Genomic DNA, 24,434 nt, shown 5'->3' on the forward strand with positions numbered 1-24,434 from the left:
ATAGGCCTTTTATGGAGCTATGTGACTTGCTTTGCCATTCAGCAACTCAGCATGGATGGCATCTTTATTTTACTCCTCATAGAGCGATGCCATTCTGTCTGGCGATGGGGTATTGTCACTCTCTTGAATTTTTATAGTACATTTTATTATCTGAAGGACCCATGCGTGTAGTAATATGTTTAAATAGCATAGGGGGTGGTCAGTGGTTCAGAGTCCCCTCAAATCTTTCGGTGGTGCAGCTCTAACCAGTACTATTAATACATTTATCTCAAAAGGGAGGTCATGTATTGGCACTCTTTTGATATGACCGTCTGGACTTCAATCTTAGACTTTTACTTGCATCACCCGCTCTGACTGATCCTTTGTTCTCCTGTAGTTGAATGGTGGCCCAGGGTGGGGCCTGTCCTGTGAGTTACTCGTAACTGTTGTACATAACTGAAATCTCTCTCAGTTTCTTCTTTGCACTTCCTTCCTGGAAACCCTATGCTTCTTGACCTCTGCCCTCAGGCTCTGCATACAGGGGAAATCGCTGAAGCCTACTTTTGGGCAACGAAAGGGCCTATGTATATACAGCACTCTGTGGGCCAAGATCACTTTGCTTGGTGCTTCCCTTCGCTTCCCAGAAGGTGTCACTAGAGGATGGAAATTAAATGATTTTAACAAAGACAACATGGCCAGTCTTGACCACCCTCCCTCGCTTTCTGCTGCTGATTTTCTTAGCACTCCTATTTTTGCTATCTAGCTTTCCATCCCTCCTGTCAGGTTCCAAAATACCCTTTCTCAACTGCCCTGATTTTAATTATGAATGGCCCTTCCTCCTCCTCCTCCACTCAACCTCTGTGTCTGACTCTAACTGCTGTCTTCTCTCTCCATTCTCAGGGGATGTCAGGAATGACATCTACATCACGCTCTTACAAGGTGACTTTGACAAGTACAACAAGACCACACAGCGGAACGTGGAAGTGATTATGTGTGTGTGCACAGAAGATGGCAAAGTACTACCTGTAAGGGACACCAGCGCTCTGAGTGACAGGACCCCGATCTAGGGGACCGATTGTAAACATCTGCTCTCTGAAGGATCAGAGCTTTAGGGAAGATGATGGGTCACATGATCAACCTACACCTTGTAGCTTGTTTAGTGCCCTAAGGTCTAATAAGATCTCATGTCGGTCTTTTATCTAAGCGTTCATCAAAATGTATCTCCACATCTTTGTGTGTGCTTGCGTGCATGTGTGTGCATTTGTGTGTGTCTGCTTTAGCACTTGTTTATAGGTTGTTTTTTGCAGTTAAAATGTTTTCACTGAAACTCAAGCTAGTTTATTCAAGCAAAATCTATGGTTAAGATCAATACAGAGCCCTGGGCTGGCGTGGAGGCTCAGAATGTCTTCAAAGCAGACATTCTCAGCACTTAATCCAACTCCCCAGCTCTCAGCCAGAAATTTGGGTGGAAAGTCTTACTCGCAAATTGGTCTCCAGAGGGTTAGCAGCATGCATTCGAGAAGGCAAAGCACATGGTTATATTTACACAGCATATGTCCTGTACAATCTTTGTCATGTGTGTTTATATCTATTTGCTTATGTTTCCTTTAAGGTTGTTAGCGGTTGTGTCCAGTGTGTGGGAGGGTTTTGCTTCTGAATTCTTCCTCTCTGAACGCTTAGCTGAAAATGAGATCAGCTCTCAGCAGAAGTTACAGCGTGGGCAAGCATCCCTCCTAGGCCACCTATAGGGAATCAGATAGCAAAGTAACAGGAAGTCCTAGCCCCAGGGCCTGGAGCTCAGGCCTGGTACTGGCACCTCTGCCTAAACATGACTAACACCCCGAGAACGATAGTCCCTGTATCGGGCTGGGTAGTGACATGAAGCCCATTATCACCTCAAGTTTACAAAGGGAGAACAGAAACTCATGTGGAGAAAAATAGGCCTTATTTACTGCAGTTTACAGTGGCAGGGATGGGGATTTACCTTAGTCTCCTCACTACAGAGCCTATGCATAAAGAACGTTCTCCAAGTTATTTCCAACCTCAAATCGAGGCTTCTAGCTGTTTCAACAAAACCCTGGGGAGACTCAGTATCCGTTTTCAATGTAAAGAATGTTTTGCAACTGTCCTTTTGTTCTTGAAACCACCACAGTTAATTAATATCTGCTTGAGAAGAACCCTAGCATCTGCCTCATCCCTCCTTTGTTGGATGCTAACACTTTTCTGAAAAATAAAACAGGCGAGACACATGGCTTGAAAGAACACAAAGGAAGACAGGAGGATCTTATCTGAAAGGAAAATTTGCATTTTGTGAACGTATAGATCCTTGCTTTAAAGTTATTTTTGCTCAGTTACCCATCCAGAGAGATTTTAAACTCCAGCCTCATTGCTAAGATATTGATATGACTTGCCTTCCATACTGGCAAAGGACAAATTAGAAGACACAGTTCACAGGTAAACTAACATCTCGCCTTGTGTCTGATCTATTCTTCTGTGTACCCTTGCCACTCTTTAAGACAGACCTGGGGTGACAGACACACTTACTGCAAACAAAGATGTGTGGCAATCTAGGTTCTGAAGAGGAAGGGTAGCTGCCTTCCTCTTCATGCTGATGGGGGAGTTCAGTTTCCGACATTAGTGTAGTTATGGGGGAGTTCAGTTGACTGCCTATTGAAAATTGCTGGGGGAGCCTGTGGGAGGCTTTCCTTTCCTTATTTGCAGACATGAATATTACTGCCTAATTAAATGTCATGCAGCACATTCAAATGCCCCTGAGTTGTCTTGGTGGGTTCCTGTGGAAATGGTCCCTCTGAAGATGGTTATTTCTCTTCAGCCATCTTTGGCAGAACAGACCTAGTAGGCAGTGTGTGAGGCATATCCCAGCCCCCCATCTGGGGTCTCAAGAACCTTGCTTAGGTGGGAGTATAGCAGAAAAGCTAATGGGATGGTGGGCTCTAGGGTCATAAATCCAGGCTTCAAATACCTATTATCCCTGCGATCTTGGATAGGGTCTTTTATCCTCAGAAACAGGAGGTATAATCTCTTCCTGTGGGGCCGCGAGATAAACATGAGAGCAGATACAGTAAATGGTCTCACTCAACTTCAGGTAACACTAGAGCAATATGCAGAGATGGCTGATCGGGGGCGAGGGAAGCTTTAGGAGGGAACTTAGGGGGTCAAAGAGGTAACCCAGCTTGACGATAGTTCCCAGAGATGCTGCCAGGCCAAGCAGGGAGAGGTAGGGGACAATGTGACAACGCAGTGAAGACTATGACTGTGGGACCAGGCATCCAAGCTCAGAGCCAGGAACATACTACATTAGCAAAAGGACTTGAACTGATCCTGTACCCAAGAGTCAGCCCTGAATGGGGCCAGTGGTGGCACCTTACTCCTGTGAATATCAGATGAGGTAATCTCCATAATAGGTGCCTGTTACTTTGGTCATTATTAATAGAAAGGCACAGTGAGCACCGGTTCCGGTTTCACCTGCAGGTGTTAATTGGCACTGTCCCATGGTGTGGCCTTGTCATCGGATAGCACGTTGCTTTCTCACATGATTCCTGTGACATAATCTGAGCACGTGATAGTGCCCTGGATTCTCCTGACGAGACAGCTCTTTCCAAGGTCAAGTCTGCACCAAAGCCTCCAGGCTTCCTGATGCCCACTTGGGTTTTCAACTGACGTTGTTGACACTAGCTGGGGGCCCTTGTCATTAGTTGAGGGTCATGGGAATGGACAACACGAAGAAGAAAACCTTCTTGAGACATATATATATATATATATATATATATATACTCGTGTGTCATCCCCAAAAAGGGACTCAGGGCCTAGTCAGAGTGTTTTCTTTCTTTATTTTTTTTTAAATTATTGATTGAGATTTTCACATACGAATACAATGTGGCCTGATTAGATCTACCCCATATGTCTCCCATCAACTCATCCTAGATGCTAGGATAAACTCCTCTTTATTACATCACCCTCCAAGTTTCATGCACGCCTAATGTTTTTAACCACGGCGTTAAACTTGGTTTGATGCTGCAGAGCTATCCACTGAAGCACAGGCAACCTACCTGGGTCCGCGTCCTTGAAGAACTGCCCTCACCCAGTAGCTGTCACTTGGCCAAAGCTCTTTAGCCAGGGCTGGACTTTGTGAGTCCTTCCTAGGGTGCTCCCTTGACACTTGGAATATTTATTTCGGTCTCTGGAGGATGGAGCCCGTGATGAGGACAGTGTTCACCATTCTCAGAATAGCAGCAAGACCTTTGTCTCTGGCCTTAGGACGTAAAGATTCGCCATCAAGTTAGTTTTGTGATATCCCATTGTCTTCTGTGAGGCAGTTTCTATTTCACCAGAGAAATAGATATGTTTTCAGACTTTATAGGCTGCATGAGAATCACAGAAACGGTGAGCCCATAAATGTCACTGGTATAAATCTTTCTAGGCCAGAAGGCAGGCCAGCTGTTAAAGAAGGAACACTACACAAGGGGCTAGTGGATCTGGGGTGTTGTTCCAACTCTTCTGCTCAGGGCCTCAGTCTACCCAGCTGTGGAGTGGTTTTAACAGGAGAGACCATCAAAGTGAGGTTTGAATTGGGTTGGGTGGCATGTAGTAAGGACTTGACATGGTGTTAGACACAGAGTCCTCCCTAGGGTGTGGAAACCTTTGGGAAGCACATTTCGGCTTACTGCTTCCAGAAGCAAAGAACAGATATCGTCTGCCAACAAGCATGGTCAGTGTTCCCTCTTCCCAGGATGCTCTCCTCCATTTCCACACAAAGCTAGGTTAGGATGCTTGACTGTCTTCACCTTCAAAGAAACTTTCCTAATTCCTCGGCTGCACATAAAAGTCCTTCCTGTAATCTGTCTGTCTGTCTGTCTGTCTGTCTGTCTATCCATCTGCTGTCATATCCCGCTGTCAAAATGACTGGTGAACTCGCCTGAGCTCTTTCCCTCAAATTTCACCTCAGGTCCATTCCTCTGGAGCTTAGCCTAGGTGTGGCCCCAGAGAATGCTCCTCTGTGCTTCTCTGACTCACCCTCCCTTAGTCTCTCACCCCAGATTGTTCTCTAGATCAGTGTCTCTCTGAAGCTGCTACCATCTCCCAGTGCCCAGTAAGAACCCACCCACTGTGGTGCATTAGCTTTGGGAGTCCATAAGAAGGGGATTACTGTGTGAAAATGTTATGGACATTTACTCTTGGGCAAGAGATAGGTTTAGCAAAACCGGCAGCATGCAGTAACTCCAAGGCTGGCTATGCTTACCATTTACAACAACAGAGCTGCCATGCCCGTGCCTGGCGGGCTCCAGTGCCTTTCAGAAGAGAAGTAATAGAATTTCTGTAGTTAAGCAGCTGTCACTTCCAGGCTGGGGATGACAGTGTAGAAATCCATAATGTAGAAGGGCTGTCAGGATAGAAGCCTGGCAGAAGGGTTAGCGGAGGCAAGGCTGTTCTGTGATCCTAAGATTAGCCTTGGCCTTGGTGCCAAAACTGCCCAAGCTTAGATAATGGCAACGCTACAGTTTTTTTTCTCTCCATTTTTTGTTTCGGTCAGAATGCAATTTGTGTGGGAGCTGGGGACAAGCCCATGAACGAGTATCACTCAGTGGTGTACTATCAAGTCAAACAGCCACGTTGGATAGAAACAGTCAAGGTAATAATGACATTAACAGTAACAATGGCAGTAAGTATATACTTTGTTTCACAGTAAGTCGGGCACAGTGTTAAGTGTGTTATTGAAGTGATTCACTTATTGCTTACAATTGGCCTGTGAGTTTAAATGCTATTTTCCTCACTTTACAGATGAGGAGCCTGGCAAAGAACAAATTATCATCTTACCCACAATCACTGTCACTATGTGTTCAAGTTAGGGTTGCAACCTGAACAGGCAGCACCCAGGGTTCATGCTTTTCTCCGCTAGCAGAGATATTAGGGGTTGGATTGGGGCCATTAGCATTCTGTCTCCCCTTTAGGAGTTAAGTCTTGCAAGTAGAACAAGATCCTTCAAGGCCCAGAGTTTGTACTCTAGCCCTGTCATCCCTTTACCAGATGTCAATCAAACACTCAATGCACTGTTTGGTTTTTTGTATTTTTTTTTTGAGGTTTTGTTGCTGTTTTTTTTTTTTTTCCTTTTTAGACAGGGTTTTTATGTAACTGTTGTGCCTGTCCTGGAACTTGCTCTATAATGACCTCGACCTCAGAGATCTGCCTGCCTCTGCCTTCCAAATGCTGGGAAGTGGCATAACTGTGTAGAAGAAATGATTGAATGCACATAGAAAGCTCCGTAAGGGAGCATGCATCCAGTCAGCACGACTTATTCTTGACCAGCTTAGATGATGAGAGGCAGTTTTATGGAATCCAAACTAGACATGACATTTCTTCAAGGGTCAACTCCCCATCACATGGCAGTTGAACTCAGCGTTCCAAACACCTTAATGCCTGCTCCCTTGTTCTAGTTGGTTTTCTGTTGCTATGATAAATGCCAGGACAAAGGCAACTAGAGGAGGGTGGGCTTTGCTTCACCTACCCTTCCAGATCACAAGCTATGTGACGAAGTAAGTGAAGCAAATCAAGCAGGAGCCATGGAAGAATGCTACTTACTGGCTGGCTCACTGCATTGTGTTCAGATAGCTTTCTTATATAGCCAAGGACCACCTGCCTAGGGATGGTAGTACCCACAGTGGGATGGGCTCTTCCACATCTGTCATTAATCAAGATAATCTCTCGCAGACATGGCCCCAGGCCAATCTGGTTGGGAGAATTCTTCAATTGGGAGTCCTTCTTTTGCGGTGACTGAAGGGTGCCGTCACGTGACAATACAAGGGTATTGATTTAGTGGTGGAGAGGAGAACAAGGAAGTAGTGATTTCAAATGTGTAGTAGTGTGCTCTTCAAAGTCTTTCTCAGATAAGTCTCCCAGTCCCCCAACATTCTGAAGCTACTAAGTGACATTTCATTAAAAAAGTACTCCCTGATTAAATAAATAGGAGGGATACTAAGAAACATAAGCCATGCCTAGGCTTCAGAAGGTGGCTTCTTCATTCCAGGTTCTGATGTGGATTCCTGTAGCATGGCAAAGGGAAGAGAATAGTGCATACTCAAGTCTCACTGTCCAGCAGGCTGGCTCTCCTTTTCCTTATAGAACCATACCTTAGGTATAGAATCCTGTTGAACATACCTTAGCAAGTCTTCATTCTAATCTGGGCAAGTATGAGCTTTGACATACATACTTTTTAGCAATATGTAAGAATATATATGTTCTCCTTTATGGGATGCCTTGCTCAGTTTTGGAACCAACTGGTCATACTTACTGGAGGGGTATGGAGAGATGGCATAAACTTTATTTAGCTCTGAGTTACAGAAGTCATCATTCATGAGAGTATGGGGACCTCTGAGGCAACTCTGCAGCCTCTAAAACAGTAACTTAGCATTTGTCTGGTAGCAAGTCCATGGTGGCCCATTAAGTTAGCCACCAGTTCTCTTGATCACCTAGCCTAAGTGGCATTGCCCAATAGACTTCTTATGGATGGTTCTGAGCCAGCAACCTGTCTGTTTCATTCAGTAGGGAAGAGTGACAAAGCTCTCAAGCCACCATGAGTCTATCAAGATGACTTTTGTGAATAGCACTTCAGATAGAAGTAGCCGTATGTACAAATTGCCAGACCATTATAGTAAGCAGAGAGGACCATCTCCATTGGAACAAGACTTAGGAAAAGACTCACTGAACAGTAAAGTATGATTAAAACTTCAAATATCTTTGCTAGACATTGGTAGATTCTCTCTTCAGCCTGTGCTCCAACTACTGACTCAAGACAGATGCACGACTTTAATTTGGCCATGGCTATTCACACCATGGCCCTTGTGTCATCATTATGTTCCTGTTTTCCACAATAGGGCTCTTTGCACGCTGCCTCTGAAAAAGGACCAGGCAGGTTTTGTCCTCTGTGAGCTCTTTTGCACCCTGGTTAGGTTCCTTCTGTGTCAACCATTGCCACATAACCATTATCATCATCTGTGTGGAGTATGAGTTTGTTGGGTTTGGCTAGTACCTTGCATGACTGCAGCTCTTAGTAACCTTTTCCAGTCTTCAAGGAGAGGACAAGAGACTGTAGGTGCTCAGTCTGACACACAGACAGAATGGTGGACCTCCTCTGCCTCAAGTTTTATTTTTTGAAACAGAAAGTATCACAGCATACGCCTCTGTTTGTCTTCCAATAGTCACCCACACAGTCCAAGCCTATCATACTCTTGAATACAAGTATGATTCTTGCAGAGAGCCTAGCGTGTCTGTGTTGTCCTGAATTGCCTCCTGAGGCTTAGGAAACAGGGTGCTCAAGAGTCAGGCTGAAAGTACTTCAGTTAAAGGGGCCAGTGGACTGGAGGTGGTTGCGTTGGAGGATGATGCTGAAGTAACTTGTGGGTGATTGTCCTCATGTAGAAAGCAAAAGCATCAGACATGTATCAACCAAAGAGGGGACGACACTAGAATATCTATCTATCTATCTATCTATCTATCTATCTATCTATCTATCTGATTAAATAGTTAAATAGTTTGAAACATATTGAGATATATATATGTATATATATATATATATATATATATACACACAATTAAAGCATTTTTTATTAGTTTACATATGCATGAGCCATCAAGCAAAGCCCCTAAGTCCAAGCACAATTTCCAGGGCTCCCGGGGTATTCAGGAAAAATGTGCACACTGCAGCTTGCACTGCATCAAATCACATGCTAAAGTTATGTGACTTTTATATCAATTTGGGGAGATTCATTTTTCCTCACTATAATTTATGAACCTCCTTTCATTGGCTGTGGATGCAATTTGCCAAATGGATTACATCTGATACTTTATTTTCTCCTTATAGCCAGTTCTTATGTAATTTATTTACAGCTCATCAGTCTTGATGGATGGGAAGTAAATCAGCACATACTGTTCCAAGTTAAATGGTCAGGCTGCTGAGGCCGGGAGGGGGGTGGGGCTGGGGCTGGGGTCTGTGCCGCCTATTGCCTCCTGAGCTGTCCCTTTCTGCCTGCTGAGGTGGCTGTGCCCATTGAAGATATGCAGAGGATCCATCTGAGGTTCATGTTTCGTCACCGGTCATCACTGGAATGTGAGTATGCCACTGGTGACACACCTGCCGTCCCAATAAAGAGAGGGGGAACAGGGTAACCGGCTGTCACTTGGTCTCTCAATTGTTTTCTCTTCTGTCCTTGCAATGCTGTCTGTAGCTAAGGATAAAGGAGAGAAGAACTTTGCCATGTCCTATGTGAAGCTCATGAGAGAAGACGGCACCACGTTGCATGACGGATACCACGAGCTGGTAGTTCTCAAGGTATGGTAGAGCAGGGCTTGCAGGAAGCAGAAGAGTCGTGGCAGAATGCTTTAGTTGCTAACAGTGGGGACTCCGAACTCACGCTCCCCCAGGGCTCGTGAGCTCTGGTGACCTTGGACAAAGTCTTAACTTCTCTGGACCTCTGTTTCCTCTTCTTTGAACTCTTGGGGAATCCTTATGAGGAAGAAATGAGACATGGCTTACAAACAAGACAGTGATGAGCAAAGGCCTCCAGTTAAGGAAAGGGCTCCGGACTCTTGTCAGAAACAGGTAGAGAACAGACAAGAAGCCCTTGAGGAATGCTACGCGTAGCTGATAAAATCTAAGCCCCAGACCTTGTTGTTCATTTCATCGCTTCCTAAGTCTTAGTTTACTTTTCTTTTCTTTTTTCTTTTTATTTATTTATTAATTAAAGATTTCTGTCTCTTCCCCGCCACCGCCTCCCATTTCCCTCCCCCTCCCCCAATCAAGTCCCCCTCCCTCCTCAGCCCAAAGAGTAATCAGGGTTCCCTGCCCTGTGGGAAGTCCAAGGACCACCCACCTCCATCCAGGTCTAGTAAGGTGAGCATCCAAACTGCCTAGGTTCCCAGAAAGCCAGTACGTGCAGTAGGATCAAAAACCCATTGCCATTGTTCTTGAGTTCTCAGTAGTCCTCATTGTCTGCTATGTTCAGCGAGTCCGGTTTTATCCCAGGCTTTTTCAGACCCAGGCCAGTTGGCCTGGGTGAGTTCCCGATAGAACATCCCCATTAGTTTACTTTTCTTTTCTCTCTTTCTTTCTTCTTCATTGGAGGAAAGGAGAGGACGGTCCCAGAGACTGGACCCAGAGTGCCACAGGAGGCAAGCACTCTGTCACCAAAGTTAAAGCTCCCTCTCTGCTTTGTTTTTCCTAAGCAGTGTTTTAGTCTCCTACACGATATAACAAAGTACCTGTGGCAGACGACACTGTAACTCAAAGAAGTTTCTTAGCCCACAGTTTGGGGGTTGAAGAACATGGTGTCCACACTGCTAAGCTCTGAGGAAGGCTGCCTTGGTTATGGCACATTGCTGGCAAAAGTTTATGTGTGAGAAAGAGACCACATCCAGAACAGGAAGTCAGATAGACCAGGTGGAACCATAATCCCATGAGAGTCACCTAATCCCTTCCAAAGACAGTGCCCCAATGGCCCAAGGATCTCCAACGGCACCTGGGCTTTCAACTCCATGCTGGTCAGCAGGCGTCCAGCATGTGAATGTTAGGGTTGTATTAGTTACCTCTCTTACTGCTGTGATAAAATACCTAGCAAAAACACCAAAGGAAAGAAGGCTTATCTGGGCTCGTAAATCCAGAGTAAAATCCATCACAGTGGGGCGGCCTTGGAAGCAGAAACTTCGGGCCGCTGATCACCCCAGTTGACAAGCAAGAGATAACCAATGCTGATCGGAGACCCCAGCACGTGGATGATACTGCCCACATCCTGGATAGGGTCTTCCAACCTCAATTGATCCATTGATGCATTGTTTATTATTTTTATTATATCTTGAAACAGGGTCTCACTATGGAATCCCAGTTGGCATGGAACTCCATATGTAGACCAGGCTGACCTTCAACTCACAGAGATCTGCTTGGCCCAGAGATGGTCAGGTTAGCAGCTGAAGCTAACCATCACAGTCAAACAACAGCAAACAGTTATGGCATTGTGTGTGTGTGTGTGTGTGTGTGTGTGTGTGTGTAAGCTTAACAAGATGAAAGGGCTGGGTATGCTCTAAAGTGTATACCTACCTATGCCCACTCTTCTGATTTTTACCCCTGGTGACTTGGGCTGTTCACAAGATGGTGTGTGTGTGTGTGTGTGTGTGTGTGTGTGTATGTATGTGTGTGTGTGTTCTTGAATCTTCCCTGCATTGTTTCCCACTGTCAGAACAGAAGGATACATCTATCAGCCCTAGGCTAAAGGTGGAGCATGAAATGGACATAGTTAAGAGATCTGCAAGGCCAGGCCTTCATCTCAGATTTCTCAGCTTTCAGGCTGCAATTGCCCTGATGCCAATAATGGCCGTTTGCCCTGATGCCCATGTTGGACACAGCCAACATAACCACAGCAAACAACACTTTTCTCTGAGACTCTACCTTTCTCAAAATGCTCCTTTCTTCTACAGTCTCTGTTTTCCCCTTCATCACATTGGAGTATGGCTTGGCTTGAAAGTCTGTTTTTCCTAACTGTCTGTGAGCTTGGGGTCAGAGGAGCAGTGGCAGCTTTTTTCTTTTTCCATAATTGCAGCAATCCTAATTTTCTTCATCTGCTAACTGAAATGAGCAAGATATGTTTTGAATGATTATGTGCCTTAAGTGAGGTGGACTGACGCAGAAAAGGACCTGGTACAGCTCCTGTTGCAGAATAAGGACACAGTATGGCCTCCTATAATGTCTACCCTTCTGAGAGACCCTCTGACACAGGGGACACAATTTATGAATAAGAAAGAGGACCCAGAGAGGCCAAAGAATGAATCAAAGGTTTCTGGAATGAAAGAGAAGATCCAGACTTATGGTCTTTGTCATTAATCTCTAGTTTAGAATGGATTGCCTATATTAGGTCGGTGGCCATCTTATCTTTTCTTTTTGTCTCAACAATTTAAGTTGGATTATTTATGGTCCGGGAGTTTCAATTCTCCTATAACCCTTTATGTGGTTCGCAGAGCCAACCCCTTTTGTTAATGAGATTTTGGATTCCTGCCTGTTTTGTGGGAAAACAGCCCTGCCTCCTATGGCATTTCCAGTGATTTTCTCACTGTTTCAGAACTTCGCATCTTGTAGAGTATATAATGTGACCACGACAGGTTCTGTGTGGCTTGCCCTAGAGTGGTGACCAAAGTGTTGCTTCTAGGGAGACAGCAAGAAGATGGAAGATGCCAGCGCTTACCTGACACTACCATCTTATCGACACCACGTGGAAAACAAGGGAGCCACTCTGAGCCGGAGCTCCAGCAGCGTTGGGGGCCTTTCCGTCAGCTCCCGGGACGTGTTCTCCATCTGCACCCTTGTGTGCTCCACCAAGCTCACCCAGAACGGTAACAGAGCCCTTGAGAGTTGAGTCTGCGGTGCTTGTGCACACGAGCATAAGGCCCAGGGGAGGCCAAGCGTGGATGGTTTAGCCAGTAATGATAAATCTTTTTCCGGATTCTTCCCTAGTGGGTTTGCTGGGCTTGCTGAAGTGGCGTATGAAACCACAACTGCTCCAGGAGAATTTAGAGAAGCTGAAGATCGTGGATGGAGAGGAAGTGGTGAAGGTCAGTGGGACTTTGCTTGGATTCATCCCCTAGTGTCAGAGCTGGAAAGGGCAGAACAAAATGTCGAAGGAGTGGAATAGTCGACTTGACCTCTGATGGTAACATTCTGCTCAATCCACCTTGAGGAAACTCTACTGGGAAATCCAGCCAGGCGCTGTACACTGGGCATCAAACAACCTGCTGAATTAGGCCCTGGAAATAAACCAACTTGGGTGTAGATCTTAACTCTCCCACTTCCATGTTTTCCTGTCATAATATTATGACTATGACACATTTCTCAGAATTATTATGAGACTTTGAAGTGATAACAGTTAAAAATTGCTCAACACAGTCCCTTATACATAGTGCATAATAATAGGTGAACCAAAGCATATAAAAAATGGGAAAGTCAAGATACATCAACTAATACCTTTGTTGTTACCCATTGTCACATATAGTAATATAGAAACAATATGGTGTCTTAATCTTATATGCATATTGGTAGAAATACAAAAATACATTTAGTTTGTGCTGCTTGGAAAGTATTATATATTAACAATGAAAAAATTAAAACATTGGGACTTGCATTTTAAGTGTAGCAAGTAGAAAACAACGAAAATGTCAGATACTGTTTCCGAGTGGTAGTGGGGAATGAAATGTATCTGAGCAGCCGGGCTAGTTCAACCAGCTTGCCTCTAAAGCACTATGAATCCAAACAGGTAATCCTGGAATAACTTGGAATAGTTAGAAAGCAAAGATCAGGCATCTTTGTATGGTCACTCTGGGTTTTGAGGGATCGTGGGAGATTTATTGGCTTATCCCTTAGGAGGGAAGAGTGGAATAAAATTTTATTTAATTGCCCAAACCTGGAGAAACAACAGCAGAATTATTTCCTGATCAATGCTTTAAATACGCACTATTGACCCATCTACCTAATTTATCAATGGCAAAGGAATTCCCTATGTCTATTGTCTTTTGGCAACCTGGAGTAGTTGACTTGCTGGGGTGGAGGCATAGATTACATTGTCTTTTATGATTTTCTGATTTTAAAACATTTGGTTATTGAATATTGTTGACACACACACACTAATATAGGTACAAAGAACTGCCAAGTTCAGCTCAAAGAATCCGTATATATGAGCACCCCATCTAGCTTATGGCGATGAAGGTGCAGAACATTGGTGGGTTTTCTGAGGGTTTCTCATACACTTCCATCAGAAAGGCAACCACTAGGCTGACCACCATCATCACTGATTTTGTCCCTTGCTCTTGGAGTTCACAAATACAGAGTAAGTGAGAATGGGCACTGTCTGTCTGACCTGTTTTACTTACTACAGTGTTGCAGGGTCTTCCTCATTGTTGCACATGGCAGTGATTTTGTTCTTCTGAGTGGCACAGAATCCTGCCATGGGAAACGTCATAATCCATCTATCTGTGCCACTGCTGTGGGCTCATATCACTCCAAGTCCTGGAGCTCGTGCACGAAGTTGCTCAGGACCCGTTGAATGTGGCACATGGTGGACGTGTGCCCCTGTTCTCTTGGAAGGACAGGCAGGGATGAGTTTTGGGCCCTCTTTCTGAACACAACTGTCTTCTTTATCCAGTTCCTCCAGGACACTCTGGATGCCCTCTTCAACATCATGATGGAACACTCCCAAAGTAACGAGTATGACATCCTCGTGTTTGATGCTTTGGTAAGAGAGTGGGGACAACTGTCCACAACATCAGGTTTGAATACTTATCATACTGTGAGGAAGAATAAGAACATACGGGTTCTGTGGTTCTTTCCATGAGTCCTTTGAGGTTTAGAGCCTTGGCAAGCAGACTAATGAGTGGCTGCTGATTCTCTTCCCGTGTTTCCAGTCCATCTGAGGGTCTGAGGCTTGGCAGGTGATGGGAGTGAGGGTGGAGTTTAGTGTTGATGTCAGATTGTTGATGGCTGGTTGGCAGTTCGCAAGACTTGGGATGTTGAATAACTATGCCAGGAGCTAGTCAGAGGCCAGGTTATAAACCACTTAGGTCTTCCTTTACCTGTCTTAGCATCTCTTCCTGATGTCCTATAATTAACCAGGGTCATTTTGGTCTTCCCAATGCACTTTCCACAGTGAAAAGCCACTCATCCTTTCCTTCTGCCTTTTTATAGGGTCTCACTCTTCTCTCTCTCTTAACTCCAATTTTCTCCATGCTATGTGAAAAGAAGCATGGGAAACTGGGGCAGGGGACATAATCCTGTTGCAGAACAGTTATCAGCATTTGGGGAGCTCTGGGTTTCACCCCACCACTGTCAATCCATAAATTAATGAATATATTTAATATAATTTAGAGGAAAGAAAGACTCTTAGGGTTATCCATGACCATCAAACTCTTGGCGCAATAGCTCTGTCATGTTTGCATCTTGGGAGAGGTTATATGGAGATAACTGGCTTTCTCAAGTGCCTTTACTGGAAAAATGCTTCATGACTAAAAGGTCCTTTGATTAAACTACCGATGGAAGAGCTGAATGTTGAATGAGCTTCCTATTGATTCTTAAGGCACAGAAGTATATCACCGACTCTGGAAGACCTACCACACAGAAGGCAGTCTAATGACAGCCTCGGATTTCTTAGCTGAGTAGGAAATTCTTTCATCTACTAATACCCCAAAGCGACACTTTTTGAAGCATTCTTTCTTTTGGAGAGACAATGTATTAGTGAAAAGGATTAATTATTCATTAGACGGATTATCTCTTGGACAAAAGAATTGTGACAAGGGTTCCGTTCTACCAGGTGAATAGTTTCCTGCGGTGGGTGCCCTCTCCCAAGAGCACCCCCAATAATTCCGACTCCTTTTCAGATCTACATAATAGGACTCATTGCAGACCGGAAATTCCAGCACTTTAACACTGTTCTGGAGGCTTACATTCAACAGCATTTCAGTGCTACCTTGGCCTACAAGTAAGTAACTGTGTGCACAGGGATTGCCCGTGCACCTGTGTTTGTCTTTCCAAGATGCGTGGGACACAGGGACTTCAGCATTTTCCCTTGACGCCCCTCTGTGTGAATTTCCCCTTTTCTAACGAATCATCCAGCCCATGCTTGAGTGATTCACCTATCCTAAAAAATAACCAAAACCCCCAGAGATGAGGGAAATAGTTAACAGAGCAAACAAACAAGTAGTTTATTGCATCATTCAGCTCGCTGACTGCTGTTTATTGAGGAGTCACCTGTGCGCCCCAGTGTGCATGCTCAGTAACTCAGTGTTGATTGGATGTAGGAGACCCAGGGTCAAAGATGGAAACCCACAGGCAAATTCAGTGGCAGGCAGCTTGTAAAGAAACCTTGAAAGATGGGCCAAGCATTCTAAAGTCTGACCTCCTGGTAATGGATAGCTGTAGGAAGTGTCTGAGCAAAGGAGCTACATGGTAATTACAATAGCATGTCTATATAGAAGAAGCTGAAAAAGACATTATTGCCATCATTCTCACTCATCCCCTGATTATGCCTAGTTTTTATTTTTTTTCTCATCAAAAGATTATTTTTTCCCCTCACGACTTTATCTTTGCTGGCTTCTTTATGGGCAGGAAATACTTATTCATTGCCTGTGATAAATATATTTGAAGCAGTTATTTTTGTGCTTGCAAGTGAGCCGTGAGCTTTGCTGCACCTTTAACCTTTGATTGAATGCCTTATGATTTCCCCAGCAAACTAATTACCATGCTGTGGATTGGAAAGAGATGTATTTTGAAAATATTATCCCTTATTCAGGAAACTGATGACGGTGCTGAAGACTTACTTGGATACCTCCAGCAGAGGGGAACAGTGTGAGCCCATCCTCAGGACTCTAAAAGCTTTAGAGTATGTGTTCAAGTTCATTGTCCGGTCAAGGACATTATTCTCACAGTGAGTATTTGTTGTGCAAAAGTGATTGAATAGCTCTGGAATCAATACGATACAATAATACAATAATATTTTTTATTATAGGATTTTTTTCTCTTATTGAAAATAGAAGATTTTTTTTTTAAAAAAAAAGAAATTATATCAGGATTGGAGATCTGGCTAGGTAGTTGCAGATCACGTTGTGGCCCTGGGCTCAGGTCCCTAGTACTGCAAACAAACAAAACAAAGACAAGAAAAAAATGTAGCTAGATTTTGATTTTTAAAAAGCAACCTTGAGAATTCAAACCTAGCCTAGAGATCATGAATATATAATAATTTTGTTCTCTAAGCTCATTTGGGGAAGACTAAAGGAATAACACCCCATGGCAATAATATTTCACTCATTGAATGTGATTTACGTGATTTGAGGCTGTTCTCTGCTTTGTTTAACATTCTTCACTTGATCTAAGATTATTTAAGGAAAATTTCTAGGAATCCACGTTCAGGATTTGGGGGCACTGGTGGAAGAGCAGAATGTAAGGGGTTTGCCATTAATTTGGCTCTCGCAGCCTGTGACTGCAGATTAACTGGTTTCTGAGGCTTTGCTGCCTGTTGTGGAGATCCTCACAGCCAGCAGCTGTGATTATATGCCAGAGAACCTTAAGGGACTTTGATGGTCAGGATCAGAGCTTGGCTGTCTCCCTGAAGGCCCCTGGAGATGGAGACACTCAAATGTAGCCAACCAAAGATTGCTTTATATTTATCTTAGCTGTATGATAAAGTTACCTACCGTGTTAATTAAATATGCATTAGATTGGTTGTGCAAGATAGGAAATAATAAAAAATCTTCAGGTGTTGTATTGTCTAGACTCTTAGCAAGACTGAAGACCACTCAACTAAAATCAACTTAGAGAAAAACAAGACTTTCTTTTAGTTCATAATATTGAAAAGTCCAGAGAGTAGGTGGGGCCCAGGCATGACTGTGTTCTGATGCTAAGTATCATAGGGTCCTCTCTTTCTCTTGTTGGTTACTGTCAAGGCAAGATTTCCAGTATGAGACTACATATACTCTCAGCTGAGGCTGCCTTTGCTCCCTTGCCATTCCAGCAAAATTTTATGCCAACAACAGTCTTAGGGCATGTGCTAAGATCTTAATAGACGGTGTGGCTGTGGGACTCAAGCTAACTGTGTGTCTATAGTCATGTGTGGTATGGGTAAGGCCAATTTCTTAGAGGAAAGACTTTGGCTGGAGAGATGCCTTCTCAAGAGAAAGCTGAAATCTTTATCATCATCAGACAGTGAGAGTGGGTGGATGGCCCAAATTTCACACTTAACAGGGTGTCTCCTTTGGAATTTTCCTAAAACGCTGAAACTTCAGGTAAGGAATAGAATAATTCCCCAAACCTGTATATCTTAGTTGATTTAAAAATCAAAGTATTGTTCCTAATCCCCTAGCTTGCCAATTAGTTAGATTTTGGCAATTATTCTTGCAAGTTTAGGTGATTCTTTTTCAATAGTTGTGAACCAACAGTAGCTTCCTGTCTTTGTAAGAGTTGACTTTCTTGGAACTCAAGGAAGTAGACTTTGCTATTCCTGATATGTGGGTCAGGACTTCTCACCCTTTCTTCTGAGAAAGAATATTTGGTCTGTAGGAATGGACCATCCCCTTTGACTCATCATATTGTCTTCCCTTCTTCCTTTTGGCATATCTCCTTTTCTTCTCCACTCTCTTCCTCCTTCCCTTCCTTCCTGTCCTTTCCTTTCCACATTTCTTTTCCATGTCCTGGAACAAAGCACACTTGCTCATTTTTTTTCCTCTCTCCCTCAGAGCATGTTTTGTAAGACTTTGAACCCTTCAAGGTGATATCAGTACTCAGTGTCTTCTGGTTTCCTAGAGTGTGGGTCAGTCTGGTACTTCTTGTATCTCAAGCACTTGAGATGTCACTAACATTTGCCTAGAAGTGATGCCTTTATGATAACAAGAGAATAATCTCAAATACTTCCCTAAACAAAACTGCACACTGACTTACAGAGTGTCTACAGCAAGAGCTGGTGGATGCCCTGTGTCCTGGTCATTGTAGAGTCTTTAGCAATGGTCTACTCTCTTCCCAATCTGGAAGGGTACTGGGAGGTTGGGGTGCTTTCTCATAGCCAGGAACATCTTCCTTGGAAACTAGAAAACAGAATATCAGCGCTTTGAGATTCTTCAGCCATCTGGGGAGGAATAACATAATTATTGCTTTGGGGCTCATTGCATCTGACAGTGTTGTTTCTAGATACTCCTTTGTTCTTTTGTCCCATGTTCGTAATTGCTGATCCAGTTCGCAGTATTTGTTCCCCTGCCTTTTTTCTTTTGAACATACTGCACACAAACACTTGAGAGGGTGAGGATTCTTCTGTATCAGCATGCAGAATGCAACTGGCTATGGACAGAAGAGAAGCGGTGATAAGTGAAATTTTTATTTTAATTTGTGTTGGGGGAGATGATTTATTTCAGAGCCAAAGAGGGTGAGTTTCTTGTACTCCTGTTGTGTCACTAGCTGCCTAGTTCAATGACTGGCCTAGGTGTCTCTGGCTGGACACAAATCTGAGCCACAGCCAGAATAGAAGCTGGCAGAACAGGCCCTAGCTTTTGCCACACGAATCGCTAAATCGTGGTGCATGGATCCAACAGATCCCGAGGGGCCATAACTATGACTGATATCCACTAGGCTTTCAGAGAATGACTTATTCCTCAGGTGGGACAAACCGCAAGTGAAAGCATTCAGAAGCAGGGGAAGCATCGTCTACTAAACACTCACTTTCTTACAAAGCCCCTTTCAGTATCTTTAATCCCCAGCCTCAAATACCCGGTAGTATGATCTGCTAGGTTTCTGAGATGTGGCTTGACATGGAGTTGGAAATGGATTGCATTCCCCAGTTCTGTGATGGACATTGGCCAGGCACTGACCAGTGAGTGTGCAGAGCCAATGAGAGGATAGCACTTGAGGGGAGAAGACCCAGAGTCTGGGGCTGCATCAGTCTTTGGTCCCATTCATTCTTGCCTTACAGAGCCCAATGGTGCTAGAACTCAGGAGGAAGCGGGTGTGATGGTCCTGAGCACATGGCCATGTATGCAGACCTAGGGGCTTCGGTCACAGGAAGCACCGGCTTGAGGGAAGGACCCATCTTTTAACCTTTTTAATAATGAAATGTTGAAATTGTTCAGGAAAAGTACTAGTCCTTGTGGGACTCCATGAGATACCAGGAGAAATAGCAGGGATGTGGCCATGCCATCACCTAGGAGGTATAGAAAACCTGGTCATGCCGGTTGGTTTTTATCAACTTGACACAATCTGGAGTCACTTGGGAAAAGGGAACCTCAATGGAAGAATTTTCTGCATCAGATTGACATGTGGTCCTGTTTGTGGGGCATTTTCCTTGATTAGTGATAGATGTGGGAGGGGCTACTCTACTGTGGGCGGTGCCATCCCTAAGCAAGTGGACCTGAACTGTGTCTCCTTTATGTCTGATTTCTTTGAGGACCACAGTGTAGAGACCTTCCTGACACCATAAACTCACGTTGGTCTGCTGCTGACTTGGGTGGGTGGACTCCGAGTCTGCTGCCCTCATTTTCCTGGAGAGCCATTGGGCCGCTTTGGCCCTTGGGACTCCTGTGCCAGTGTTTCCTTTGTCCCTTGTCTTCAGTGTGCCTTGCATTTCTGATTCTTTGGTTCTTGCTTGCTTTTTCCTTTCCTAGATCTATCTGCCTTCCAGAAGTCCCCCTCCTTCTCTGACCCCATCCCTTTGCATAGGAGAGGCACAGTCTTCAGAGCCCTGTTGCTTGAGTTTGGATTCTGAATGTGGATCCCACCATTGCCACATACAAGTTTTTATGGCCTTGAGAAAAATTATTTAATGTGCAGATCACCCAGTTCCCTCAAATGTAACTGTACAACAACAGTGCCTGTCATGCAGGGCTACTTTTCAGGCTGCATTATTATTTTTATATTATTATTATTATTATTATTATTATTATTATTATTATTATCCGGATGATAGGGGACACTTACATTTTAGGGGTTATATAGCAAAGATATTTGGCAGATGTCACACAGCAAGGATGTATGGCCATTCTTATTCGTGAAGCACATTATACATCAAGTCCAGCAGGATTTGTAAAGATCCAGTATAGGATTACATCTGTTACAGCCATGCACACCCTGGACTTCAATAGGTGTGTAGTCCTGGCTCAAGCTCTCTGTACCCTTCCCCAGGTGTTCAATTCACTTGCTAATCTCCTAACTGCTTTCACACTTTTGATTGAACATCTTATCTTTCCTTCATTATTTTTTTACTTAATATACATTATAATGGTGTTTACTATGATATTTTCTTACACGTATCATTGAGTCTTGCTCATATCTCCCTTTACTACCATTCTCCATTGGTTCCCCTCTTCTAATAGCCCCTCTTCTGCTCTCACATCACACACACACACACACACACACACACACACACACCACACACACACACACATACACACACACATACACACACACACAAACACACACACACACATACACACACACACACACACACACATAGTGAGTTGTCTCATTTCAATGTTACACAAGCCAGATTCATTTTGGAAACAGGCACATCAACTGAGAAGAGGGCCCCTTCAGATTGTCCTGTGCGCAAGCCTATGGATATTTTTCTTCATTGTTGATTGCTATGGGAGGGTCCAGACCACTACCAACACTGCAGTACTGTGTGTTGTAAGAAAACGGGTTGAGCAAGCCGTGAGGAGCAAGCCAGTAAGCTGCATCCCTCCATGGCCTCTGCTTCGGTTCCCGCCTCTGGGTTTCTTCCCTGAATTTCTCCCTCAGTGATGGAGTAGGACCTGAGAGTCATAAGGTGAAATAAACTCTTTTCTCCCCAAACTGGCTTTGGCCATGGTGTTTTATCACATCAATAGAAACCCTAATTAAGTTATATAGGTTGTATACCTGTATCTGTGTCTGATCTAGATTCTATAGATGAAGAAAACATAAGGCATTTTCTTCCCTCCCCCAGTTATACTTCTTGTTTCTCCCTCATCCCTCTTCTTTAGACTCCTTCCCCTCCTAGTTTCCCTACACTTCCACATTGCGTGTGTGCACGTGCGTGTGCATGTGTTTGTTTAATTCTAGATTTTGGATATGAGAGAAGAGAGTTGACATTTGTCATTTTACGTCTAGTGTATTCCAATTAATGTGACCATCGCCAGTTGCGTCCTTTTTCCTGCAAGTGGCATACTCTTATTCCTCCTTACCGCTGAGTAAGAAATCAGTAAAGAACAGGAGGCCTTGGGAGGCTTTGGAAAGCCATCCTTGCTATTGACAAAACCCTACAGGCAACCATGATTTCATCCGCGTTCCCAAGGGATGAATAGAGAAGAGCTGTCTTGGGAAGAGAAACAGACTACACATTCTTAGGGGAGCCACAGCACCTGAAGTGTAAGCCCTCACCCTACAGTTTACCTAGGAAGACTGCTCTGATGTAGAGGGTGTTTTTGGACAGCCTTGGTATCTTTCATTAATGTGGGCTGTAGGAGCATGGTGCATAGCTCCAGTCAGGACCTCTCTAGCTCATCTCATCCTGAGCTGAACATTCCTCTCTTTCTCTGGATGTTTTCAATACCACCAAGCCGAACCCAGACACCACTTCTCAGAACTCCCTTGGCATTTTCGGTTTGTATCTTGATTTATTGTATCCCACCTCACTGGCCTCTACTTACACCTCCCAAAGCCCAGATTTCTCTCATGAAAATAGTCGCACTAGCCGATCTTTAGGTCACAGCTGCACTGGGTAGCTGTGTTGTCTGAAGAAACCCCAGACATGCCCAGTGCAGGCTGTACTCAGAGGGAAGGCATAAACCTCTGTCTTCTTAAATAAATATGAATTTAACTTGCCAGTGTGATTTGTTTTCATTGTTCATGTATGAATAAATATTAAAATACAGCCATCTGTTTATGCCGAGCACAAGCTGGAAGGCCTGTCACACTACTCCCGTTTCTCCCGCATGTAATTCGTTTGCATGTTAATGCCATTTATTCCTATGTAAGCCTCTGTTTGGGGGTTTGAATATAATTCCACTGTTTGATGACAGTAATGGCTCTGTAAACTGCACAATTGCAGTTAAATGGGATTATTTTATGATAACATTAACTTGGCATCATGTCAAGATGGAAGCGAAAAGTGTCATCAAAGGGATATTGTCTAACAGTTACATCTCTTTAATTTATTATCTGGTTTGTGAGTTGCCGAGCTGCTGAGGGGGAGCTAACAGCCTGTTCCTCAGGAGCAGACGTGGAAGCACTCTGTCAAGTTGCTGTTAGGATAAACTGTGCACATGCATAGACTTTTAAACAGTTCTTGTTCCCTTTGATTTTGGAAATATTGGTAAACATGTGTTGAGTATGTCTTATAGGCTAGAGTGATGAAATTAGTAAGTCGTGGTGATGTATTGGGTTCAGCAAACATGCCACGGACCATCACGTCATTCTCCCCAGGGGTAGGCAATGACCAGAGATGACAGGCAACCATGGATATTTGCAAGTAATTCACAAGAGACAGACAGAGGTGGTAACAATGCCCCACCTAGCAAACATCAGTGATTCTTTTCACAGGAGATGTTTTAAACACTGAAAGGTGTTTTAAAAAGTAGCTATTGGGAGAAAAGACAATCCCATCTTTTGATACACTCACAGCAGAGAAACCTAGGCTACTCCTACTCCACCCGCGAGCCAGCATTCATTAAATCTCTTCTCTGTTTTTGACACTACATCACCTGATATAAGAAACTTACAAATGGGGCTGGAGAGATGGCTCAGAGGTTAAGAGCATTACCTGCTCTTCCAAAGGTCCTGAGTTCAATTCCCAGCAACCACATGGTGGCTCACAACCATCTGTAATGAAGTCTGGTGCCCTCTTCTGGCCTGCAGGCATACACACAACAGAATATTGTATACATAATAAATAAATATTTACAAAAAAGAAACTTACAAACTATCTGCATTATATTTGTTATATTGAAGAAGAAATGGAGCCAAAAAGGTACAGAACATAGCTGTAGGTTTCCCAGCTGGATGTTAAAAGGAGAGACCCTTGTCACTTGTAGTATATTCCGTTGTATATGACTATCAGGTGTCTGAAGGAAGGCGGCACCATGATTTAGGTAATGTCCCCCAAAGGTCCATGTGTTGGATGTTTGGTTCCTAGACTGTGGTACATTTGGGAAGTGGTAGACCCTATAAGATGTGGGGCTGAGACAAGTGGAGAAATGCCCTGTGGAGAGGACTGAGACCCTAGGGAATCTTTTGTTCCTGAGCCATGAGGGGAGTGTTCTCCAACTGTGAACCGAAGTGAACCTTTTCACTTTCTAGGTTGATTAGGTCAGGTGTTCATTACAGTGAGGGACATCTGGCCTGTACAGGTGGCTTGTGGGTGAAGCGGCAGTGGTAGAGGTATGGATACAAGGACATCTGGAAGATGGGTGGAATCTAACTTGCGGAACATGTAAACCAAGGAGCTTGGCTTCATCCTCGCGTGGGGAGACTTTTGATCAGGTGCTGCTCTTTATTCCTGGAAAACATGCTGACTGACCCAGCCATTCTTCCACTGTATATAAAGAAATTAGGCTCTGTAAACACTTGGCATGGTATCTGGATAAACTTTATAAGTCAATGAACATCTATTAAGAGTCCTGATTATGTTATTTTCCTATAGGAACAGTCTGGAAATCCATAGTTTTGTGGGAGAGGAGCCTTTGGAGGTCCGAGGCAACAGATTACCATGGTTCAGAAGGACTGCTGTGTAGTTGGTCTGTAGGAGAAAGCACAGATAAGGGAGAAAGACAAGGGACACTTGAAGCTGTTGTGGCAATGGGGGTGTGAGAACGTGAACTCAGGGTCAGTGGCATGGAGGGCTGGAGAAGGAGGGAAACAGTGAAATTCTGTACAAAAACGAGCTTGTCCTCTGTTCCCTACT

The 24,434-nt window shown here is 44.0% G+C and overlaps 1 protein-coding gene across 1 annotated transcript in view; it reads left to right on the forward strand.

Annotated features, from left to right (window-relative positions):
- Dock2 (dedicator of cytokinesis 2) overlaps positions 1-24,434 on the forward strand; it is a 406,844-nt gene that overhangs the window by 65,835 nt on the left and 316,575 nt on the right. Inside the window, exons 14-22 of the mRNA XM_041676225.1 lie at positions 880-1,004; positions 5,531-5,629; positions 9,028-9,100; positions 9,219-9,322; positions 12,186-12,369; positions 12,491-12,588; positions 14,172-14,261; positions 15,400-15,500; positions 16,311-16,445. Coding sequence (XP_041532159.1) covers positions 880-1,004; positions 5,531-5,629; positions 9,028-9,100; positions 9,219-9,322; positions 12,186-12,369; positions 12,491-12,588; positions 14,172-14,261; positions 15,400-15,500; positions 16,311-16,445 — 1,009 coding nt within the window. The remainder of the gene's footprint in view (positions 1-879; positions 1,005-5,530; positions 5,630-9,027; positions 9,101-9,218; positions 9,323-12,185; positions 12,370-12,490; positions 12,589-14,171; positions 14,262-15,399; positions 15,501-16,310; positions 16,446-24,434) is intronic.

This window comes from Microtus oregoni, unplaced genomic scaffold (genome assembly GCF_018167655.1).
Source record: "Microtus oregoni isolate MIOR12 unplaced genomic scaffold, Mior012 000027F_ref0000203, whole genome shotgun sequence".
Taxonomy (NCBI): Eukaryota; Metazoa; Chordata; class Mammalia; order Rodentia; family Cricetidae; genus Microtus; species Microtus oregoni.